At 41.0% G+C, this 26,398-nt stretch overlaps 1 protein-coding gene across 1 annotated transcript in view; it reads right to left on the bottom strand.

The window, feature by feature from the left end:
• The window catches only part of LOC308668400 (cytochrome P450 2J6-like), a gene marked incomplete at its 5' end in the record, with an annotated part of 40,840 nt that extends 15,910 nt beyond the window's left edge, over positions 1–24,930 (bottom strand). The window contains 5 exons of the mRNA XM_081328278.1: positions 1,522–1,698; positions 5,620–5,780; positions 6,361–6,510; positions 7,730–7,892; positions 24,763–24,930. Coding sequence (XP_081184404.1) covers positions 1,522–1,698; positions 5,620–5,780; positions 6,361–6,510; positions 7,730–7,892; positions 24,763–24,930 — 819 coding nt within the window. The remainder of the gene's footprint in view (positions 1–1,521; positions 1,699–5,619; positions 5,781–6,360; positions 6,511–7,729; positions 7,893–24,762) is intronic.
• Between the last annotated feature and the right edge of the window lie 1,468 nt (positions 24,931–26,398).

The raw sequence follows: 26,398 nt of genomic DNA, 5'->3' as shown, positions 1-26,398 counted from the left end.
ATTAAAGAAAGTCATTCGCTCAGAGAGAGAAAGAGGGACAGTGTGTGTGTGGGGGGGGGGAATCTCAAACCTCACCCCACACAGGTAGGACTGGATGAAATGACATTATTCTTATGAAAACGTTCAGAGAGTTGTTTGCCACAAATCTTGTAATCCTCAGAAGGGAATCCATTAACCTCTTTAAAAGAAAGGTGTTTTCTTGTAAAGGTAAAGGTTCCCCCGCACATACGTGCTAGTCATTTCCAACTCTAGGGGCCGGTGCTCATCTCCGTTTCAAAGCCGAAGAGACAGCGCTTGTCCGAGGACGTCTCCGTGGTCATGTGGCCGGCATGACTAGACGCCAAAGGCGCACGGAACACTGTTACCTTCCCACCGTAGTGGTCCCTATTTTTCTACTTGCATTTTTACGTGCTTTCGAACTGCTAGGTTGGCAGAAGCTGGGACAAGTAACAGGCGCTCACTCTGCTATGGGGCATTCGGGATTTGACCCGCCAAACTGCCGACCTTCTGATCGACAAGCTCAGCATCCTAACCCACTGAGCCACCACGTCCCATAGAATGAAGGCTATTGCTAAGCACATTGATTTGTGCTTTAAATTGTAAGCCACCCTGAGTCTTCGGAGAAGGGCGGGATATAAATGGGATTAAAAAAAATGTTTTCTTGTAAATAGAGGCATAAGCCACTAATCCTGACCTGGCACACAATTATTCTCCCAGCCAATATGTTTCCTTTGATCTTATTAAGGCGATGTTTCGGGTGAATTTCAATAGTAGGCACTTCCACCTTATTCTGCTTCTTGCCAGGGGGAACAACACGTTTGCCCACACCCCAATCTTTCCCATTTCCACAAAGAAGACCAGGTCAACTTATTTTCCAAAGCACCAGATGGATGGAAACTAATGAAGGAGAGAAGCAACCTGGAATTAAGGAGAAATTTCCTAAGAGCCAGGACAATTAGCCAGTGGAACAGCTTGCCACCAGAAGTTGTGGGTGCTTCATCACAGGAGGTTTTTAAGAAAAGACTGGACAGCCACCTATCTGAAAGGTTATAAGATCTCCTGCTTGAGTAAGGGGTTGGGCTAGAAGACCCCCAAGGTCCCTTGCAGCTCTATTCTGATGGATTGATAGGCCGAGTCAGCAAGACTGCGCCCAATGGGAAGGCAGAGGCCCGCCCTTCGGTGCAGATTGGCTGCTGGGATGTGCCACTACGCACTGTGAATTGGCCAGGGACAAGTGAAACATTTTCATGGGAAAAAAGCCCCCAAGAAAGTCCAGTTGCCTTTTGGAAAAGCACCTTTGGGATGGGCCCTATACATTAACTATATTTAATTCAATTCAGTTTGGCTTACACTGAAATTATCTTTAGCCCAATTTTGGGTTTTAATTGCTACATTGGAAAGAGGTTTTGTATCCCTGTCCTACTGGCATGCTGTGCCTAGCAGTCAATGTTTGGGGGCTTGGTGAATCAAAAATTATGCAGGTCAAATAAGGTTTTTGCACATTAAAACATGGAAACCTACATTGTCCATGTGAGCTAAATAGAAGTCAACAAAGCTTTGTGGCTCGTGAGGTGCCTGAGAATTCTTGGAATCTCTCATTTTCTTCTTGATATAAGAAATCATAAATTCACAGGAGGAAACCACCTTCTTGTGAGGCCCAGGGAAGTATTTCACAAATGAAGGGAAGAGGTTATATACCTGGAGGAAGAGAGATAATATTAATTATAATTGTCAGTAACCTTGACAGCTTGAATATGCAATATATAAGCCACCATGTGGAGTTCTTATTGCTGTCTTGTGCTTGGTTATTTGCTTGTGAAGATCTGACCTGGATCCTCTGTGAAGATCCTGACCTGACCTGGATCCTCTGTGAAGATCTGACCTGGAAAGTTAACACAACCCAGGTGGCTAGAAAGGCCCAACAGAGGCTTCACTTTCTTAGGATCTTGCGGAAGAACAGGGTAGAACAACAGCTAATGACCCTCTTTTACCGGTCTACCATAGAGAGCATCCTCTCGTATGGTATTGTGGTTTGATATGCTGGTCTGACAGCCGCAGGTAGGAGATATAGGAATATAGCCAGCCGTACCAACAGGCTGAAAAATAGCTTTTATCCGTGGGCTGTTAGGCTTTTAAATGGGACATAATCTTATGCAGAATTGACTTGGGAGGCCGGTGTGTGGTGTAGTTGGTTCACATAGTGTGGTGGGATGGAGGGTTTGTTGTCACTGTGTGTTGGGGGGAGAGAACACGGGGGGAGGCTCAGCTAATCTCAATGTACACATGTTGTACTTTGACAATAAAGGTTTATTATTATTATTTATTTATTATTGTAGATGTTTTATCTGAAACGTTATAGGGTCTCCTTCAGGTTTCCTTCCAACTCTGTTATTCATCACCCGACACCATGAATTATTATTATTATTATTATTATTATTATTATTATTATTATTATTATTATTATTATTATTATTATTATTATTATTAATAATAATAATAATAATAATAATAATATAAAATAGTGAAAACTGAAGGAATCAAGATGCCCCACGAAAATAACATTAAAAGTCTGGATAAGGAAGATTACTACAAATTTATTTATTTATTTAATTAATTCAAGTTATATACCGCCCTTTTCCCCGAAGGACTCAGGGCGGTTTACAGGGCAAAATTAAAACAATACAATATAAAAATTAAAATAAAATTAAATCAATAGCCCCAAAATTTAAAATTAGTATTTAAAAACCTTAAAACCCCTCAGTCCAGGCCAGCTAACTCAAAAAGCCAGGTTTTTAGGTCCTGGCGAAACGAACGAAGGTCGGGGGCGATCCGGAGTTCCACCGGCAATTGATTCCATAGGGCAGGCGCGCCCACAGAGAACGCCCTCCCCCTGGGGATCGCCCGCCGGCATTCCCTGACCGGCAGGACCCTGAGGAGGCCCTCCCTGTGGGAGCGCACAGGACGATGGGAAGTTGATGCTGGCAGCACGTGCTCCCTGAGATAATCCGGACCCATGCCATTTAGGACTTTATAGGTCATCACCAGCACCTTGAATCTCACATACTTGGCTATCCTTCAAGCTGACAACATCAAGCACACTGAAGTCAAGAAAAAGATTAGAGGCGAATACATCAAGAGAGTGAAGAAGATCTTAAAGTCCAAACTCAATGGAGGAAATACCATGAAGGCAATCAACACCTGGGCAGTTCCACTCATTAGATACACAGCTGGAATAGTGGACTGGACTCAAGCAGAACTAAAAGCAATGGATAGGAAGACCAGAAAAATAACAACAATGAATCATGCCCTTCACCCACGCAGTGACATTGACAGACTCTATCTACCAAGGCAAATAGGTGGACGTGGAATGCTGCAAGTTCATTGGGTGGTTGAAGAAGAAAAAATGGCTTTGGAAGAATATTTGAAGGACAATGATGAAGATGCACTGAAATTAGTATATCAGGAAGGCTTACTGACTACTGGAGAGACCAAACTGGCCTACAAGAAAGACCAAAGGACTATGTGGCCAGTACATTAAAAAATAGCAGGGAAAGCAGATAATAACAAGACTTGACAATGGCTAAGAGCAGGAAAGTTGAAGAAAGAGACCGAGGGACTAATTCTGGCTGTACAAGACCAAGTCTTAAGGACAAATGCATACAAAGTCAAAATTAAAAAGACAACAATAGACAGTAAGTGCCGCCTATGCAAAGAAGCTGAAGAAACAGTGGACCACCTGGTAAGCTGCTGCAAGAATGTCGCACAGACTGACTACAAGCAGCGGCATGACAAAGTAGCAACAATGGTGCATTGGAAGATCTGCAAGAAATATCATTTACCTGTAAGCAAGAACTGGTGGGATCATAAAATAGAGAAAGTCATAGAAAATGATAATGTTAAACTGCACTGGGACTTCAGAATTCAAACAGACAAGCACCTGCAACATAACAAGCCGGATTTAACAATTGTCGATAAGAAAGACAAAAAAGTCTGGATAGTGAATGTGGCAGTGTCTGGAGACAGCAGAATAGATAAGAAAGAACTGGAGAAGATAACAAAATACAAAGACATACAAATAGAAATAGAAAGACTGTGGCAAAGACAAGCAAGAGTAGTACCAATAGTAATAGGCACCTTGGGTGCAATCCCAAAACAACTTGGAGCACCACTTGAACACCATTGGCATTGACAAATTCGCCATTAGTCAATTGCAAAAGGCAGCCTTACTAAGAACTGCTTCTATCCTGCAACGATATCTGTAATACCATCAAACATCCATATATGCCTATCCCAGGTCCTTGGTAAGGACTCGATAGGTAGACAAAAATGCCAAATCCAGTCTGAACCTCTGGCTGACTGTGCGATGATGATGATGATGATGATGATGATGATGATGATGATGATGATGATGATGATTAACAACAACAACAACAACAACAACAACAACAACAACAACAATAATAATAATAATAATAATAATAATAATAATAATAATAATAATAATAATAATAATGTTGGAAGGACCTTGGAGGTCATCTAGTCCAACCCTATACCATTTCAGACAAATGGCTGTCCAGTCTCTTCTTAAAAACTTCCAGTGTTGGAGCATTTACAACTTCTGGAGGCAGGTTGTTCCACTGGTTAATTGTTCTAATGCCAGGAAATTTATCCTTAGTTCTAGGTTGCTTCTCTCCTTGATTAGTTTCCATCCGTTGCTTCTTGTCCTACCTTCTGGTGCTTTGGAGAACAGTTTGACTGCCTCTTCTTTGTGGCAGCCCCTGATATTGGAAGACTGCTATCATGTCCCCCCTCGTCCTTCTCTTCATTAAACTAGACATACCCAATTCCAGCAGCCGTTCCTTATATGTTTTAGCCTCCAGGCCTCTAATCATCTTTGTTGCTCTTCTCTGGAGTCTCAACCTCTTTTTTACATCATGGTGACCAAAACTGAAGGCCTTAGTTGGACCACACTTGGAATACTGCATCCAATTTTCATCACCACAATATAAAAAAGACGTTGAGACTTTGGAAAGAGTGCAGAGAAGAGCAACAAAGATGATTTGGGGTGGGGCTGAAGGCTAAAATATATGAAGAAAGGAATTGGATATGTCTAGTCTAGTGAAAAAATGACCAGGGCTGACATGATATCAGTGTTCCAATATCTGACAGGCTGCCACAAAGAAGAAAGGAGTCAACCTATTCTTCAAAGCACTTGAAGGTAGGACAAGAAGCCACAGATGGAAATTAATCAAGGAGAGAAGCAATCTAGAATTAAGGAGTTAGAACAAATAAACCAGTGGAACTGCTTGCCTTCAGAAGTTGTGGATGCTCCAACATTGGAGGCTTTTAGGAAGAGACTGGATAGCCACTTAGGGTCTTGTATAGGGTCTCCTGATTGAGCAAGGGGTTGGACTAAAAGACCTCCAAGATCCCTTCCATCTCTGTTATTCTGTATTCTGTATGATTTTTCCCTCTGCATTGTAAGACATATTTACATCTGTTTATACAGATAGCATTGGACAAGGTAGATCAATAAAGTATTCCAGGAAATTATAAGGCAATGCATTCCAATGCAGTAATAGGAAAGAAAAGCTTTTATTTACTTTTTTTTTAACTTACCATCTCTCCAAAAGTGCCTCTGCATTTTGTAATATTATGTATGTGTTCAACAAGCTTTTGGAAAGTGTCATCCTCTGTGAGAACAGGTTGTCCAAAAACTGCTGTGTGGATTATTTTGGAGGCTGAATGCATGATGGGTGGCAAAGGATCCAATGGTTGACCTGTACCCAGAAGTTAACAGACTTGTTACAAACACCACAAAGCCGATAGGAGGAAAGAATATTCTGTAAAGCAAAATGCCTGCCATTGCTAAATAAAGAAACAGGAGACAGGTCAGCCAGAGAAAGACTGCCTGTCAGCTGCCACCTTACGCTTGTTTGTGCTTCGCTGCCATGTGGTGACAGTTTGCCATGAACTCTGGGAAGGATGAATGAGGGAGGGTGTGCTTGGGGAAAATGAAAGTAACTGCCGTATCTCCCTGAGACGCTGCTTCAAGGTCACCCGGCTGGGAGAAGAAGGCAGCTGCATATCAACCTACGTTTGAATTGATTGTTCAGAAAACATACTGCCTAAACCTGACTGGTTATGGGAGAATCAGCAACAGGAGGCAATTCAGGGAAGAAGTTTAACTTGGGGATTTTGGCGTGCAATTCTCAGTATTGGCTATGCTTGACTGCGATAGACTTCTAATAAAGCTATACCTTTTCCATTGCATGGAGCCAAGGATCGTTCTTACTTAGAAGTTTAAGTCGTGGCGGGTCTGACATTGTCTCCCTAACCTTTTAGCCCTCAGCTACATACCCTTGGTCTGGGCAAAACTCTTCACAAGCTGACAAGCCTCCTCTTGTATATGATGTTCCAAACCGTTTTTCATTTGTCCCAATTTCTGGAGCGTAGAATTTCCAAACTGTCTCTGCTTCTTCCAAATTTCTCCATTGGAAAACATAATGCCTACAACACATAAGAACCATTAATACGCTTTACTACAATGTATCATTTTTATTAGAGATATATTTCCATCTTACATTTGGGAAATATGGTTGTGTCTACAGAGATTCTCAGTCATCCGGGTCATAGTTAACCCAAAGGTGCCATTTCATAAGACAAGTGGACTTTCTCGTTTTTCTTTTGGATACATTTTGCTTCTCATCCAAGAAGTTTCTTCAACGCTGAGAAAAATATGGTTGTGTACATCAGGGGTCCCCAACCCCCTGGTCTATGGACCAGTACTGGGCTGTGGGATGCCAGCAACTGGTCTGCACAAACAAGCGAAGCCCCATCCATGGGGTGCAGGTAAAAGGTAAAGGTAAAGTTTTCCCCGCACATGAATGCTAGTCGTTTCCGACTCTAGGGGCCGGTGCTCATCTCCGTTTCAAAGCCGAAGAGCCAGCGCTTGTCCGAGGACGTCTCCATGGTCATGTGGCTGGCATGACTAGATGCCAAAGGCACACGGAACGTTGTTACCTTCCCACCGTAGTGGTCCCTATTTTTCTACTTGCATTTTTACGTGCTTTCGAACTGCTAGGTTGGCAGAAGCTGGGACGCGTAACAGGCGCTCACTCTGTTACACGGCACTCCATTTTTCGACCTGCCAAACTGCCGACCTTCTGATCGACAAGCTCAGCGTCCTAACCCACTGAGCCACCATGTCCCTATCCATGGGATGCAAGCAGCACACAAAACCATGCACAGTCTGGTCTGCAGAAAAGCCTCTCTCCACGGAACCGGTCCCTGGTGCCCAAAAGGTTGGGGACCTCTGGTGTATGTCACACCATCTCCTCCATTTTTCCCCATAGCAACAAGCATGTAAGGTAGGTTGGGCGGAGAGTGATTGGCCCAAAATCACCCAGTGAGATTCAGTGGCTGAGGATAGGTGAGAATCTGGATATCCCAGGTCCTTTTCAAACGCTTTAACCACAACATCATAATGAATCTCAGCAATGGTTGGTTTAAAGCGAGATCTGAGACCTGGATTCCAAAGCTGTTTGACCTATCCATCATCAAAATCCTTATCTCCCCAAACCATTGAACCCAGCCTAATCTTTCACCAAATATCATTAAACATTCACATAAAGTCACTCTCGTGCTATCTTGGTGGCAATAAAAAATAAAGACCTATCACAAAATAAAATGACTGAAAGGAACACGCACAAATTTTCTGTCTACTTACCCTTTCCATTTCCCAGAATTTGTAAAAAAGGAAATATTGGTCGCCCACACAATGCTTCGGACTGTTCAATTAATCCATTTTTCACAGTTGTGAATCCGGTTAACACAACCACTGGTGTGTGTCCTATCCAAATGGTGAAGATGTTCCCGTAAGTGTCTGTAAGCTATATATGGGGTCAACAAAGTCAGGGCAGGGAAAGAGATAAACATTGTGTGAAAAAATATTGTGGCATTTCAGATATCTGTGGTTGTTAATTTCTTTGTTTAAAACTAATTTATTAAACATTACAGATGAAATTAATACAAATAAAAATAAAAGAATAGAGAGGGAAAAATAAAAAAAGTAGAAAAGAGCAAAATAAAAAGAATGAAATACTGTAAAAGAAAAATTGAGGGGGAAAATAAGCTTGTCGATCAGAAGGTCGGCAGTTTGGTGGGTCGAATTCCGAGTGCCGCATAACAGAGTGAGCGCCTGTTACTCGTCCCAGCTTCTGCCAACCTAGCAGTTCGAAAGCACGTAAAAATGCAAGTAGAAAAATAGGGACCACTACGGTGGGAAGGTAACAGCATTCCGTGCACCTTTGGCGTCTAGTCATGCCGGCCACATGACCACGGAGACGTCCTCGGACAAATGCTGGCTCTTCGTCTTTGAAACGGAGATGAGCACCGGCCCCTAGAGTCAGAAACGACTAGCACGCATGTGCGGAGGAACCTTTACCTTTACCTTTACCTATGGTATTACAACTTGTTATTGCCTAAAAGAGACTTGGCTTGAAGCCCAGACTCTAGAAAAAAACTCTTTTGATCTTGACAGATACCACCTATGAAAAACTCAGCTGTAAAGACGGAACTTCAGGGCAGCATATCTGGCCTGTTTGAACTATGAATGCAAACCTTTACTTATTTTCAGACTTATATGTGGGGAATTGCTTTCCTATTTCTTTACATGAGAAGCATCTGTTATTACACCAGATGATGGAATACTTTGGACTATAAATTCTTACTTGGCAAACAATTTCCACTATAAAGACTACCTACAACACATGAAATAGATGTCCCATACCCAGTTATAAAAAACAAAAAACTATTTTTAATGTTTGATTTTAAAGTCTTCAACTTAACACATTATCAAGAGAATATGGCTGAAGATCAGGAAAAATTCCTTTCTATGTTGAAATCAATACATGAAACCATTCTTTCAGCTTGTGACAAAATAAGATGCAACATAAAGGAACAAGATGCCAGCTTAGATATACAAACCCAGATCTTGACTACAACCAAAGAACTAACAATGCAGAAAATAACAGAAGTGGATCAACTAAATACTAAGACAGAGGATCTAATTGACCAACAGATCCAGCCAATGGAAAAATCAGAAAAGGGAGTGACAACATTGAAAATGGAAATGACTTTTTACATAAATCAGAAAAAAAATGAGGAAAAGGAAGAAGAACAGATTGAATGGAAGATAAACCTATCAGGACAATTGTGGGAAATTGGAGTAATAGGGAGGTGATCTAATGAATATAAATGGGCTAGTTCTTCCAAAAAAACTATAACCAAATGGTCTTTCTTATTTCAAATAATATATATAATAATAGAGGGAGAACTTTGATTATTCAAAAGTATTGACATGGAAGGTTAGTTGGCAAAGGCAGAAAGCCCGAGTAAGCCTGAAAGAAACTAGGGTTTTGATTTATTAGAGGGGATATCATATTACTGATTAGAGGGTGGCATCATGGCATCTGGCCCTCTCAATTCCTGGCAAATAAATGGGGAAGAAATGGAGGTAGTGACAGATTTTATTTTTCCTGCACTCCAAGATCACCGCAGATGGGGACTGCAGCCAAGAAATTAAAAGACGCTTGCTCCTTGGGAGGAAAGCCATGGCAAATCTAGACAGCACACTAAAAAGCAGAGACATCACCCTGTCAACAAAAGTGCGTATAGTCAAGGCTATGGTCTTCCCAGTTGCAATGTATGGCAGTGAAAGTTGGACCATAAGGCTGAGCGCCAAAGAATTGAAGCCTTTGAACTATGGTGCTGGAGAAGACTCCTGCGAGTTCCTTGGACTGCAAGGCGATCAAACCGGTCAGTCCTAGAGGAGATCAACCCTGACTGCTCTTTAGAAGGCCAGATCCTGAAGCTAAAACTCAAATACTTTGGCCACCTAATGAGAAGGAAGGATTCACTGGAGAAGAGCCCAATGCTGGGAAAGATCGAGGGCAATAGAAGAAGGGGACGACAGAGAATGAGGTGGCTGGATGGAGTCACTGAAGCAGTAGGCGTGAGCTTGAATGGACTCCAGAAGATGGTAGAGGACAGGAAGGTCTGGAGGAACGTTGTCCATAGGGTCGCGATGGGTCGGACACGACTTCACAACTAACAACAAAGTAAGACCACACCTGGAATACTGCAGCCAATTTTAGTCACTGATAAATATGTATCAATAAGATGAATCTTTGGGAGAATATGGAAAGAGAAGGGATTGATAACTAGCAGGGAAAAGGCGCTTATCCATGAAAAACTAGTAGAAGATGTTATGGAAAAGCTAGGTAAGGTAAGGTAAGGTTCCCCCACACATGCGTGCTAGTCGTTTCCGACTCTAGGGGCCGGTGCTCATCTCCGTTTCAAAGCCGAAGAGCCATCACTTGTCCGAGGACGTCTCCGTGGTCATGTGGCCGGCATGATTAGATGCCAAAGGCGCACGGAACGCTGTTACCTTCCCACCATAGTGGTCCCTATTTTTCTACTTGCATTTTACGTGCTTTCGAACTGCTAGGTTGGCAGAAGCTGGGGCGAGTAACAGGTGCTCACTCTGTTACGCGGCACTCGGGATTCGACCCGCCAAACTGCCGACCTTCTGATCGACAAGCTCAGTGTCCTAACCCACTGAGCCACCACGTCCCCTTTTTTGGAAAAGCTAGACTGGCCCCTTAAACTGGCTGTCATCTATGTAAAAGGACACCAGAGGGGGCTGTTGCCTGAAATAAGAGGGAATCGCTTGGCTGATGAGGAAGCTAAAAAGGCAGCAAAAGAAGCAAAACTTTGTACCTTAATACCTGTGTTGGAAGATCCCAAAGAAGAACAAGTCTTCACTCAGAGAGAATTAGAAAGAATTCAAGAATTAGGATCTAGCTATGACAAACTGGATAAACAATGGAAATTACCAGATGGGAGGGCCTGGTTATCACAAGGTACTGCAAGAATGGGGATCCAAAAATTACATGAGGGGAGTCATTGGGGAACTAAAGCGCTGGTAGAGACGTACTTGAAATCCTATGCTACCCTTGGAACTTATGGGATAGCCCAAAGGGCCACAGAGGGATGTTTAATATGTATAAAGGTTAACAAACATCAGAGTGTGAAGGGCCCCAAAGGAGGGAGACCAATAGCTATTAGACCCTTTCGGTATGTGCAGATAGATTTTACTGAAGTGCCTCAGATAGGGAAATTAAAATATCTACTTGTGTCGGTCGATCATTTGACTGGGTGGGCAGAAGCATTTCCTACCACCTCTGCCACAGCTAATGCAGTGGGCAAAGTTACTTTGGAACAAATACTTCCAAGATATGGTATTGTGGAAGCATTCGACAGTGATAGAGGGACTCATTTCACTGCAAAGGTATTACAAATAATAATGGACTCTTTGAGGATTAGGTGGGAACACCACACAGGCTGGCACCCTTCTAGCTCTGGAAAAGTAGAGAAATCAAACCAAACTTTGAAAAATCAATTAAAGAAATTAATATTGGAAACCAGGATGCCCTGGACCAAAGTATTACCATTGGCCTTATTTAGGATTAGAACTAAACCAAGGGCCAATGTAGGATTATCGCCTTATGAATTGATGTTTGGATTGCCATTGCCAAAGATAGAAGGTGGGGGCATTCTACCTGAAATAGCCGATCTGTTTATTAAAAAAAAATATGTGGAACAAGTACTGGGGTCTCTCTCTTCTCTTTAACGGGAAGCCTTGGTGGCACAAACAGCTCCTTTGGAATTTCCAGTCCATAAGATCCAGCCAGGACAGTGGGTGCTGATTCGTAAATGGAAGGAGGAACCTTTGCAACCAAGCTGAGAAGGGCCTTCTGTTATATATTCAAGTTGGACAGTATTTAATATTTTATGTATATGTATATGTATATGTATATGTATATGTATATGTATATGTATATGTATATGTATATGTATATGATGTATATGTATATGTATATGTATATGTATATGTATATGTATATGTATATGTATATGTATATGTATATGTATATGTATATGTATATGTATATGTATATGTATATGTATATGTATATGTACTGGAATACTGCATCCAGTTTTGGTCACCACGATGTAAAAAAGAGGTTGAGACTCCAGAGAAGAGCAACAAAGATGATTGGGGGACTGGAGGCTAAAACATATAGGGAACGGTTGCTGGAATTGGGTATGTGTAGTTTAATGAAGAGAAGGGTGAGGGGTGATAGCAGTGTTCCAATATCTCAGGGGCTGCCACAAAGAAGAGGGAGTCAAGCTATTCTCCAAAGCACCTGAAAGCAGGACAAGAAGCAACGGATGGAAACTAGTCAAGGAGAGAAGCAACCTAGAACTAAGGAGAAACTTCCTGACAGTTAGAACAATTAACCAGTGGAACAACCTGCCTCCAGAAGCGTTGAATGCTCCAACACTGGAAGTTTTTAAGAAGAGACTGGCCAGCCATTTGTCTGAAATGGTATAGGGTTTCCTGCATTAGCAGGGGGTTGGACTAGATGACCTCCAAGGTCCCTTCCAACTTATTATTATTATTATTATTATTATTATTATTATTATTATTATTATTATTATTATTATTATTATTATTATTATTATTTATATGTATATGTATATGTATATGTATATGTATATGTATATGTATATGTATATGTATATGTATATGTATATGTATATGTATATGTATATGTATATGTATATGTATATGTATACGTATATGTATATATAGGGGTGTAGGTCTATACATATGTTGTATGTAGTATGTTTGGGGTGTGTGTCATGTATGTGTCTCACTTTGAGAGCGGGCAACTAAATTTCATTTTTGATGTGCGCCATTGTGCCCACAGTAAAAAAATGACTTACCTTATCTTATCTTACCTAGTGTTACTGACTACTGAATCTGCCATCCAGACGGCTGAAAAGGGTTGGTGAGTGGACCTGAAAGAGGTTGGACGGTTATTCCAGGACAAGGACTGAAAGCCACATGTAAAAGAACTTGAATGGGTGGTGGAACAGAATTCCCATCTATTTCAAACATCTCTATTAGAATCCCAGGGGACCCCAGACGAACAACAAAAGTGTTGGTGGTGACTCATGAGAAAAGTAAAAGTGGTTTGTTACAAGTAAAACCAGTAACTGAGACAGAAGTCACACCATTAGAAACTGGAAAAGTAGATTTGCAAATTGTAAGAATGAGGTGGTGGATGTGTCACCTTTGTAATTGCTAGTGTGATTGATGTTATTGTTATTATTGTTGTGATTTTGGATCAATTTACGGGTGTAAGATACTGTGTAATAATCATGAGGGGGCGTATTCTAATTCTAATATTCCTGAAGATAACACACCAGAGCAGCCTGGGAAATGAAGGAAAAAATTTGTTTGTGGAATTTGCAGAAGTGCAGAAGGTGTTCAATTTAACTAAATGTTGGGTGTGTGGTAGGCCTTTGATAGCTCAATGGCCTATGAGTGCAGTGCCTTTGAGGCCACGTTTTCTTCTCCCTGACTCTGAGGATTATGCTAGCAATTGGACTGATACTAATCGACATATGTGGGAGTTAAATAATGTTCCAACTGGCTTCTTTTGTTTAAATAGAAGTAAGGGACATCAAATGTGGGGGAAAAGTCAGTGTGTTTGGACTCAAACATATGACAAGATTCCACTTACAACAGGCCCTGTAAACTGTACTCAACTTAAAAAAAACATACACTAAAAATAATGTTCTTATGCAGCAAATAGGTTAAGACTGGGATGTTTATGCAGAAAGCAGAATAAGGAAGGGATAGTAAAACAGTTAACAGAATGGACCTGGGGTTGGAGACATATAAATGGAACATAATCGCAGGATTCACTGAATATTAGAACATTTATAAATGGCCTACAGATAAATGTACAAAAGAAGGGAAAGTATATAGATGTGTAGGAACAACCTTGTGGGCTATGCCTTGCCACATGGAGGACAATGTATGACTATAGCACCAGTTGGATGGGATGGCAATTGGAAGGGACCTTTTCCTAAGGGACAGCCAGTAAGAAAAGGTCAATCCTGGATATGTGGCTCAAGAGAATATTGAGCATTGCCCCCAGACTGGACTGGAATCTGCTATCCAGGGGGTTGTGATATCTGAATTCTTTTTATTAGAAAATGAAAAGGATAATGAAATACAAATTCCCTGGTGTGAAAAATATAGGGAAAAGAGGGATATAGCTAAAGCCCCAGAACAGAATTGGAAGGGTGTATGGTCCACAGATAGAATAATAAAAGAATTACAACCAGTAAACTGGAATTGGTGGACCATAGGGGGATATACATAGAGGGGTATATACTTTGACCAATGGAATGATACGATTACAAGCTGTGGTAGAAGTAATAGCTAATCGAACAGCTACAGCTCTAGAATTACTGGCTACTGAAGTAGGACAAATCAGAGAAGCTGTAATTCAAAATAGAATGGCCTTAGATTACATATTAGCTTCTGAAGGAGGAGTATTTGGAAAATTTAATTATACTGTGTTTTTTTTTAATCCCATTTATATCCCGCCCTTCTCTGAAGACTCAGGGCGGCTTACAAGCTTAGCAGTAGCCTTCATTCTATGTATATGCCTGCTTATTAGGGCTTTCGGGGCCCCCCAAGCAGCATTATTACAAAGTCAGCTTATTGCCCCCAACAATCTGGGTCCTCATTTTACCTACCTCGGAAGGATGGAAGGCTGAGTCAACCTTGAGCCTGGTGGGACGCGAACCTGCACTAATTGCAGGCAGCTGGTGTTACTGAAGGAGGCATTAGCCCACTGCTCCACCTGTTTACAGATAGATAATAATAATGAAGCAGTGGTGGACATTGCAAAAGGAATTAGGAACGTGGCCAAAGCTACTGAACAAAAGTATGAAAATATGTGTGGTCATTGGAGTTGGTTAACAAATTGGCTTCCTAATTTTGGATGGTTAAAACAAATATATATAGGATTAGTGTTTATAGTTGTGATAGGTATTATGTGTTGTGTTTGTATCCAATGTTTACCCTGCTGTATATCATTTTGCACCAAAACACTGGGGTCAGTAGTGAAAAGCATCTCTGGAGAAGACGTACAGATTCAATGTATGTTATCCAATATAGCCAAAAATGAAGATTCATCAGAGTATACAGAAATACAGGGAGGATTGATAAATATGTATCAATATGATGAATCTTTAGAGACAGTTAAAACTACAGCACAATGGAAACTAACTGAATAGAAAAACAAGTACAATTGATGGAAATTAGGAAAAGATAAGATAAAAGAAGGAAGTAAGATAAAACACGTAGGCAAAAATTAGCTGAGTCTTAGAGTGTGAAAAGGAAGAAGACAAACTATAAAAAAACACACAGCTGTAAGAGGAAATGGCTAGCCAGGAAAGGCATGCTGAATTGAAAAACAGGAAAATGAGCTGAATAAGATATTTATTTATTTATTTATTTATTTATTTATTTATTTATTTATTTATTTATTTGGTTTATTTATTTGATTGATTGATTGATTGATTGATTGATTTTATATACCGCCCTATTCCCGAAGGACTCAGGGTGGTTTACAGGGCGAATTAAAACAATACAAATAAATACAATTAAAATAGAATTAAATTAAGACTAGCCCACAATTAAAACAAATTAAAATTTAAAATTTAAAGTTAAATTAAAAACCCCTCAGTCCAGGCCAGAAAGATCAAATAACCAAGTTTTCAGATTATACTGAAAGGTATACTAAATTGAAAAACAGGAAATTACCTATTGTTCTTAAAGGGGGACATAAATATCCACAGAGTTCAAAATATCCATTTAAATGTCTAATTTTTGTCATGATTATTGTATATGTGAATATGACTGAATATGTCAGTAGGAAATGTGTAAGAAGTGGACGGAAAGAGTGTAACCTCATAGTACCTCAGCCAATGGGGAAACAGGAGGGATGTGCAGCCGGGACATCCCGGTATAATGAAGCCCATATTTTGGGTTAGAACTTGGAAGAGAACCAAGCTTTGAAAGCTTCTCTCCCCGCTTATTGCAATAAATAAAACTAAAAGGCCTTCACTGTGTCTTGGCTGGTTATTGGTCAGGCGAGATTGCCTTTGGTCAGGAAGGAAAGTAACCAGGAGCACATAACAGTCACCATATCACAAAAAAGATGTTGAGAGTTTAGAAAAAAATCAGAGAAGAGCAACTAAAGCCTAGAGGCTAAAACATACAAAGAAGGGCTGCGGGACTTGGGTTTGGCTAGTCTAAAGAAAAGAAGAAATAGGGCAGATACGATAGTAGTGTTCCAGTATCTGAGGGGCTTCCACAAGGCAGAGGGGGCCAGATTGTTCACCAAAGCATGGGAGGGAAGGATGAGAAACAATGGTTGGAAACTGATCAAGGAGAGAAGCAACCTGGATTTAAGGAGAAACTTCCTGACAGTGAGGACAATCAACCAGTGGAACAGTTTACCCCCAGAAATCATGGGCGCTCCATCACTGGAGATCATTACTGGGCACTATCTAATAAAATGAAATTCAATGGTGAAAAAAGTAAGGTTCTACATTTAGGCAGGAAAAATCAAATGCATAGGTATAGTATAGGTGGTACCTGGCTCAATAGTAGTAACTGTGAGAGGGATCTCGGAGTCTTAGTAGACAATCACTTCAATATGAGCCAGCAGTGTGCTGCAGCTGCCAAAAAAGCCAACACAGTGCTAGGCTGCATTAACAGAGGGATAGAATCAAGATCAAGTGAATGCTTTGGTAAGGCCACACCTGGAATACTGCATCCAGTTTTGGTCACCACGATGTAAAAAAGATGTCGAGACTCTAGAAAGGGTACAGAGAAGAGCAACCAAGATGATTAGGGGGCTGGAGGCTAAAACATATAGGGAACGGTTGCTGGAATTGGGCATGTGTAGTTTAATGAAGAGAAGGGTGAGGGGTGACATGATAGCAGTGTTCCAATATCTCAGGGGCTACCACAAAGAAGAGGGAGTCAAGCTATTCTCCAAAGCACCTGAAAGCAGGACAAGAAGCAACGGATGGAAACTAGTCAAGGAGAGAAGCAACCTAGAACTAAGGAGAAACTTCCTGACAGTTAGAACAATTAACCAGTGGAACAACCTGCCTCCAGAGGTGGTGAATGCTCCAACACTGGAGGTTTTTAAGAAGAGACTGGACAGCCATTTGCCTGAAATGGTATAGGGTTTCCTGCCTGAGCAGGGGGTTGGACTAGATGACCTCCAAGGTCCCTTCCAACTTTATATTATTATTATTATTATTATTATTATTATTATTATTATTATTATTATTATTAAGAAACTAGACAATCACCTGTCTGAGATGGTGAGGTTCTCCTCCAAGAGACCTCCAAGGTCCCTTCCAGCTCTATTCTATAATATAATAAATCTATAATAATAAAGTATTTAGTGCAATGGAAGGTATACTACCCCTTATCAGAGGCCACTTGGGTGAAAAGTACTGATGTAAAAGCTGAAAGGTTGATGTGCAGGTTTTTCAATAAACATCCAAATAAGCCTTGAGGAAACTCCTAATTTTAATTCTTTCTAAATTGCAGTATTTCTCTTTCTTCTAGAGGATCCGAATGTCAACTCTGCAATGAAATCAGCTGAAGCCATTTTTATTTCATTTTCGGTTGCCACTGATTTGGAAGGAGGAAAATGAGTGTTCTTGTCTTAGCCATAACAATACATTGTTTTGTGGGAACCAAGATCATTGCTAGCTGTATTTTGGCGGGTGGTATTTTTGCTAGAAAGCCCACATGGGACACGGTGGCTCAGTGCGTTAGGACGCTGAGGTCGATCAGAAGGTCGGCAGTTTGGCAGGTCGAATCCCGAGTGCCGTGTAGCAGAGTGAGCGCCTGTTACTCGTCCCAGCTTCTGCCAACCTAGCAGTTCGAAAGCACATAAAAATGCAAGTAGAAAAATAGGGACCACTGCGGTGGGAAGGTAACAGCGTTCCGTGCGCCTTTGGCATCTAGTCATGCCGGCCACATGACCACGGAGACGTCCTCGGACAAGCGCTGGCTCTTCGGCTTTGAAACGGAGATGAGCACCGGCCCCTAGAGTCGAAAACGACTAGCATGCATGTGCGGGGGAACCTTTACCTTTACCTTTTTACCACATGAGTAGTTAATTGGGGAACGTGATTTATGACATACTACAGGGGTGGGAACTTTCACTTGCAACTTTGTAACCTTGGGGGGGGTGTTCAGTCTTGGGTTCACTTTTGAACATGCCGATATTATGTAGCCAAATAAATATGCTCTTTAAGGAAACCTTTTTGCCTTAAGAGTTCTTTTTACTGGTCTCATCTATCGGAATCATGATACCACCTGTATTTAGAAACTCGAGTGACCTTGGGAGGTGTACAGATAGACAACATCTGATGAAAACTCTGCTCATCAGAGCATTCCTCACTAAGGCAGTTTGCAAAATATGAGAGGTGCGGTCAAGAAATCTATTGGTAAATATCAGGATTGAGAAAGAACCTAACTTGGGCTGAGCAAACAGGTTCCACAGCCATTGAGGGCTTCATCCCTAGCCCTGCCTCTTGAAAAGTCACATCTACCATGTCCATGTCCCCACAGAGCAGCTAACTGAAGTGGAGAGATTGCAGGGAAGAAGAAAGTGGTGAGGAAAGAGCTGAGAATCTTTTATAAACAACATCCACCTGGACACACACACACACACACACACACACACACACACACACAGAGTCATGCTGATTCTGCACGTAATCTCTGCCAGAGCAAAGCTGAAGTCAACTCAACTGAAGCAAGGAAGGAGGTCTGGTTGCAAGCTTTAAATTCACACAAAATGTTTAACCAGGTCAAGTGACGATGAAGGAGAAAATGCATTAGCATAATAAGCTAGACTTAGTTAATTCCTATAGTTTAGAATTTTGCCGGGCAGACCATTTGATTACAGGTAGTTCTCAATTTACAACCATTCATAAGTGACCACTCAAAGGTACAATAGCTCTGAAAAAAGTGACTTATGACTGTTTTTCTCACTTACGACACTGCAGCATCCCTGTGGTCATGTGGTCAAAATTTGAACACTTGGCAACTGGCATGTACTTGTGACGGTTGCAGTGTCCCAGGGTCATGTGATCACTTTTTGCAACCTTCTGACAAGCAAAGTCAATGGGGAAGCCAGATTCACTTAACAACTGAGTTATTAACAGCTGCAGTGATTTACTTAACCCTTTGCAGTCATCCTCCTGCAACGTGCAGCCTCTCCCTGTAAGAAATTCGGCTCACCCAGGGTCAGGTTGGCCATCATGGGAGGCTTGTGCCGTATGTAGGCCATAGAAAAAAATAAAACACTTCCCCAAAATAAGCTCTAATGGTTTTTTTGAGCCTAAAATAAATATAAGACCTGGGCTTTTTTTTGGGGGGGGACATGGTAGTAGGGCTGTATTACTATTCTCATCTTTCCTTTTACCTATTTCCTTAGCTTCTTATGACTATAACTTTGTTGTTTGCATCTCATGATTTGTGTTGATTGCTTTTATTTAGTATCTTATTATATTGATTGATTAGTATCCTATATCTATCACTGAGTGCTGTGTCTTACGATTTATGATGGTTCTATTTGATGAATAGAATAGTGCTAGAAGGGACCTTGGAGGTCTTCTAGTCCAGCCCCATGCTCGAGCAGGAGAACCTATACGATTTCAGACAAGTGACTGTCTAGCTTCTTCTTAAAAACCTCCGGTGATGGAGTGCCCATGATTTCTGAAGGCAAGCTGTTCCACTGGTTAATTGTCCTCACTGTCAGGAAGTTCCTCCTTAATTCCAGGTTGCTTCTCTCTTTGGTTAGTTTCCAATCATTGTTTCTTGTCTTGCCTTCTGGTCCTTTGGAGAATAGTTCGACACCCTCGTCTTTGTGGCAGCCCCTTAAATACTGGAATTCTGCTATCATGTCGCCTCTGTTTCTTCTTTTCTTTAGACTAGCTAAACCCAAGTCTTGCAGCCATTCTTCACATGTTTTAGACTCCCGGCCTTTGATCATTTTAGTTGCTCTTCTCTGAACTTTTTCCAAGGTCTCAACATCTTTTTTGTGATATGGTGACCGAAATTGACTGCAGTATTCCAGGTGTGATCTTACTAGGTTTTTATAAAGCAGTACTAAAATCTCATGTGATCTTGATTCTATCCCTCTATTTATACAACACAGGAGTGCATTAGCTTTTTTTGGCTGGTGCTGCACACTGCTGGCTCATAGTCATGTGATCATCCACTAGGACTCCAAGGTCCCTCTCATGATTATGATCATGATTTATTACTTGTTTCTTGTATGTACACTGAGAGCTTATGCACCGGAGACAAATTCCTTATTTGTCCAGTCACACTTGGCCAATAAAGACGTCTACTCTATAAGCTACAATATCAGAAAACCTAACCATGTTTCTCCTTCTTTCCCTTTTATTCCAAAGAGACTCAAGGCAGGATGATCTTGAGCATTTGCCTCACCCTCTCCTGTTTTTCCTGGGCTAAGTTTATATTTTCCTAATGGCTGCTAGGTATATTTTTCAAAGCTGTCTCCATACTCCCCCACAATGGGATTCAAGACACTCTTCCGGATGGCAAGGCGTCACCGGAGGCAGCCATTCTTCGGCTGTCAGCCTCGCGGCTCCATAGAGCCACCAAAAACAGCGCCGATCAGCTGTTTCGGTGGCTCGGAAGCCCCCTCCTCGGGAGAAGAGGAGGGGGTGAGCGCCCAGGTAGGGGTAGAGCTCTCTGGGGCCGCCAGAACTTAAAGTTTTGGCAGCTGAAAGATTGAGCCCCCCCGAAGCCTGGGCATGCTCCGGACTGCAAGGCGCCTCTGCTCCAGGTTTTTTGGAGCAGAACAGGGCGTTCGCAACCATCCCTGCTAGCAAGAAAGAAATTTGGAGAACGAGGACGCAGGCAAAGCGATACAGGAGATTTAGGTGAAGATGGTCTTTTGATCTTTAACTCAATGGACTTTGCTGAGCTTGTAAGTGGAAGTGCGTAGCAAACAATAGCGGGTGAAAATGGCGGCTATATCTTCTAAAGTTCCTGCTCTGGTGCAGCAGTCTTCATTGCAAGCTTTATTGTCCCCTGCACCCGTATCTGCATCAGCCCTTACAGTTAAAGATTTGCAGAATGTGCTGCAAGAGACTATGGAAAAGCAATTGCAACAATTTGCTGAGATAATGGACAAAAAGTTGGAGGAGAAGTTAACAGAAAAACTAGCTAAGGTTATGGATGAAAAGATTACAGAGAAATTAACAGAAATGAGAGCAGACATTTTATCTGCTTTGCAAGGCATGGCTATATGTATTGAGAATTTGGATGAAAGAGTGGAAGATCTCAGTCAAAATGATATTAGACTGGAAGCAAAAATGACAGAAACTGAAAATGTGGTAGAGAAAATTGATTGTGATTTGACCTCGATACAGTATTATCAGATGGAGTTTGCTTTAAGGATTAGAGGCTTAAAAGAAAATCCTAAAGAAAATTTGAAGAAAATGGTTTCTGAGGCTCTGGAAGGGGTGCTGGGGCGACCAGCAGATGAAATAATGGAAGATATAGATAAAATTTTTCATGTTAATTCGTGGATCGCAAGACAAAGGAAATTACCTAGAGATGTGGTGGTTTATTTTACAAAGAGAGTGATTAGAAATGAAGTTATTCAAGCCTCCTACAACATTGAATTTGTAATTGCTGAGCAAAAAGTCTTGATCTTAAAAGAGATCCCTCCAAGAATTTTAAGAAAAAGGAAAGAATTTGCTGTTCTGACACAAGATTTGAGACAATATGATATCAAGTTTAGATGGCAGATACCAGCGGGTATGGTGGTGACTTATGAAGGTACGAGGCACCGATTTACCACGGTGATTCAGGCACGTGATTTTTACAGTAATGTTTTAAAAGCAGCCCCCATACCACTTTTGGAATCTACAAAGAAGAAAGGTGAGAGAGAGTCTCAACGATACAGAGAGAATCTACAAGGTGTTGAAGGAATAATGCAGACAGAGGAGAAAGCTACAGGAGTGGATCAAATTTCAGTATCCCTGGAGGAGGCTAGAAATTGGAAGAGGCGTGCGGCTTCTAGACAAATGAGCCAAGCCTGAAGATTTAGTTGCATAACTGAAGGAGATAATAATGTAATAAGGATTATGGGAATTGAAATTGTTAGAAGGGCTAAATATTTGGGGATATACTTTTCACCCTTATAAAATAACTATGTGTTGTAATATTTTATGTTGTTTTAATTTTAAGATAATTATGAAAACTTAATTGGGAAGATTTGTAGTAGTGCTTACTGAAATTTTGTAGGTTATGCTTTGCTATTTAGTTGGCATGTATATTTATGGTGTGATAAGAAGGTGGATAATGTGTTCAAGGTATATACTTTGTGATATGCTCTGGTGCAAGTTTGGGAAAAATTATAGATGAAAGCTAACTTGTAATATCTTTATGGGCAATAATGAAACATGTAAAGAAAATATAAGAATGATGTGATTATATAAAAAAATTTAAGTTTGGAAAGTAATGTATGGTATTTGAAGCTGTATAATATATCAGGAGAAGGAAAGATTGCATAAACTTGGTTTTAGTATGGAAATTTAAAGCCCAGTTGGAAAGAAGAATAGTTTTTAATGATTGATGTAAAATTGTTTTGCCTGTAATTGTTTTTATTGGGTATTATTGACATTATTGCAGTGGATATCAAGTGGATGTTGAATTTAACTATGGCAGTAAGATTTCTAGTTAAAAGGTAGAACTACCGATTATAGAAGAATGGACTGTAAAGTTTTTAATTTCGAGGATATGGTAAAGACCTTAGTGCACCTGAAAGACTATTTGCAACAGAGAGATACTACGGAGTAAATATGGGACTGAAGTATTGTTTAGCATTTGAATAATTATTGATGTGATATTTATACGTTTGGAGTTTATCTATATGAGTTAAAGTGCGATAGTTTTAATAGTTTAGGATTGTTTGCATAAGGTAAATTATGATTGTTTGTATTTTTATACCCTGTACTCAGCTCTGGGAAGTCGGGGGGGGAGGGGAAAGGGAGGGAGGGGCTGGGGAGGGTTGGGGAGTGGGAAGGGGGTGAGAGGGGAGGGGGTTGGGAGGGGTTTTGTTTTGCTAAAGATAAAATGTATTGTAAAACTTTTCAATAAAAAAAAGACATTCCATATTCAGCAGCACAGATAAACAAACAAACAAACAGGGAAGATAAAGGTACTGATAAAACAAACAAAATGATCTGGTATAATGGTGATCCCACCAGTAACGTACAACTGTGAACCCAGCCATTGAGAAAAAAGGCATAAAAGAAGATACTTTGGAAGATAGCTATTACTGTGGGCTGAAAAAAGTATTAACCGATCAATCGATTCTGATTACTCTTGATTACTGCTTTGAGGTAATGATAAACAAATAGAAACTTTACATATTAATTATGTGTGTACAAGCAGATGATGGACCAGAAAAAGAAAATCCTGAGTCCTGAAATGACTGTCAGAATCCATTTATATCATATTCATAAATGGAATGTTTCAAACATTATTCCATGGATTCTGCCATCTCCCGAAGAGAAGAGAATAGATGTGTATTGAACTGGCAATAGGCATTTCAAAGGAAAGGAGAAGCCTTTTGAACTGGGGGAACAAAAGGGGGGGCTAGCATCTGGTTTTTGTCACGGAAGACAGCAATAAACATGAAGGGTCCTAAGTTCCTTTTTCCCACGAGATGGATGATACGAGAGAAAGGATGGGGGACTGACCAAATGGGGGTTAAGGGGGGTTAAACCGGGAACTCTTTATAAGGGTTTACTTCGTGGAAATATTAAGTCCTGTCTCGCCTCCTACAACCAAGCATGTCATAGTAAAGATTCCTTTTGGACTAAGATTTGGCTCCAAGAGTTTTGTCTTCCTAAGACGTGGTTTGGGGTGGGTCCTGACATTAGACAGGACTTGCACTTGAAAGTCAACCTGGGAAGAGGAACCTTACCGGGGGACTTTGCAAATAAACATGATGTCTGACGATGAAGCAAGAAGGGAGGGAAGCCCCACGGAGAAGGAGCCTTCCTCCCAGCCGAATTCCCAGAAACATTGGGAAGGTGAAGCGTCATATTCCTCCTGGGAGGAAACAGCGGAGCAGCACGAACGAAAACCCCGGTGGTCGATGGGCATTGGAAGGAAAAGTGAGTGGGAAAAGGCTGCGGGAGAAGTGACCCTGAGACGGAGCGACCACCAACCGGAATGGAAACAAGAGATGGAGAACTCCCTGCACGCCAGTGAGGAAGAGCGGTTTCTGGAAAAAGCTATTGACTTGATGAAAACAACCCTGAGCTCACTAAGGGAGGAGAGAGCTGGAAACCGCAACCGACACAACACCTGGGGTCGCAACTGGAGGGGTAACGGAAGGGATCCAACACCTGAAACCCCAGGGCCGTCCAATGGAACAGGAGCCGCTGACAATGACAATGACACCTATTCCCCTCTCCCTTGCTATTGCAATCAACTCACAAATGCCTTTGAAACCAAAGAAGACATGCCTTTAAAAAATTTCTCCAGATCTTAATCTCCACCACTCCTTCAAAAGCCCTTCATTTATCTAAAAACTCCAATTACATTCTCCAAATCATCAGACTCAACAGATTCATCAGCTTCCAGTTTTTATCATACTTGCTTGCAGGACCCTGGTTGTTTTTGCCATGCTTGTCCAAATATACCTGCTGCCTTGTGAGGATTATTTAGAAAAATACCTTCCTGAAGGCATCCTGGTGGATCTTCCATCCAGTTCTCCAGAGGCTTCCAAAGAGAGGCAAAGGCACAGGTCCAGGTGGGAATTTCCTTCGTGTCCAAAGAAGCATTATGAACTGGACTATTAAAAAGCATATTCCTGTAGCAATCAGGAACTGGCTCACTTCCATCTTTAACTGATACCAAAGTCAAAATATTGTTCTTGCTTCTTTTCTGATTTGCGCTCTTGCAGTATTTGTTTGCTTCATCTGAAGATGCCAACTGCCTATATATGATAATTAAGCAGGCAGATTGGCATCCTCTCAATATATTAGAAACAATTACTGCATAGGAATGTGCCTTTCATCTTGTGCATGTGATTTTTACCAGCCTAATTGCAATGGGGCCTGTGACTGTTTTCAAGGGATTTGGGAGGGGATGTGGGAAATATGGAAGCTATTAGATCCACTTGAGTTTTTCTAACAGGTCAGTGATCATTAGGTTTGGCTTGCAAGGGCCCACCAGGTGGAGGCATCAGCTACATTCACAGTAATGTGTGACCACATTAGAGAATTAAGCCATTTTCCAACTTTACATAATATACCAAGCCAACACAAACAACCCAGTTGCTAAAATAAGGCAGGACATAAAGTGAGACAGGACATAAAGTGAAGGCAGGACATAAAGATGAGGCATAAAGACAACGTGTGTATTAGTTAAAACAGAACAAGGAAATGGAAAATGCCAAACCACAAGTTCATCTGTCTCTCACACCTATTTAGTCAAGCATAGAGCTATGATACATCTAACCACATATGTCTCGTTTGTAGCTAACCACAAACATGGTGCCGGAAACATAAGCGCTTCTACAAGGAACCTGTGACCTTGATCAGTAAAAAGGTTGCAAGATGTTTAGCTAAATATCAGCATAGCAACAAGGGGGAGTTGGGGGCTGTAATTCAAGTAACCAATCAATGCTCATAAGTTACATTTCCGTGTTTTGCTACTTTTGAAGACTGTATATGTACTTGCTTTTCCCTGAAAACGTGTTCAGACATTGACATTGCTTTTTGCTGTGAACCTTTTGTGCAAAATAAAACAAACTTCTTTTGATTCCGGGGTCTGAGTCTCTCTTTTTTTTTATTGAAAAGGTTTTCAATACATTTTATCTTTAACAACCCCTCCCCACCCACCCCCTTACCAGCCCTACCCAACCCTCCCCCCCTCCCCTTCCCCCCCCCGTCCCCGACTTCCCAGAGCTAAATACAAGGTATAAAAGTAAAAACAATCATAAACAACCATATGCTAACAACAATGAACTATTAAATCTATCGCACTTTAGCTCTTATAGAGAGACTACAAGCAATACAAATATCACATCAATACTTATTCAAATGCTAAATGAAACTTTTTAGTCCCATATTTATTCTGGATATAATCAATCCATTTTTTCCACTCCGTAATATAACGTTGTTGCGAATGGTCTTTCAAATACGCCGAGATCTTTGCCATTTCTGCCAGGTTAGACACTTTTAAAGTCCATTCTTCTATAGTCGGCAGTTCCTCCTTCTTCCAATATTGACCTACTAAAAGTCTTGCTGCCGTAATTAAGTTCAACATCAACTTAGTGTCCACAACAGTAGTATCAGTAATTATGCC

The sequence above is a fragment of the Vipera berus genome, assembly GCF_964194415.1.
Source record: "Vipera berus genome assembly, chromosome: 5".
Lineage (NCBI taxonomy): Eukaryota > Metazoa > Chordata > Lepidosauria > Squamata > Viperidae > Vipera > Vipera berus.
The sequence above is the reverse complement of the archived record's forward strand: the minus strand, read 5'-3'. Positions and strand labels throughout refer to the sequence as shown.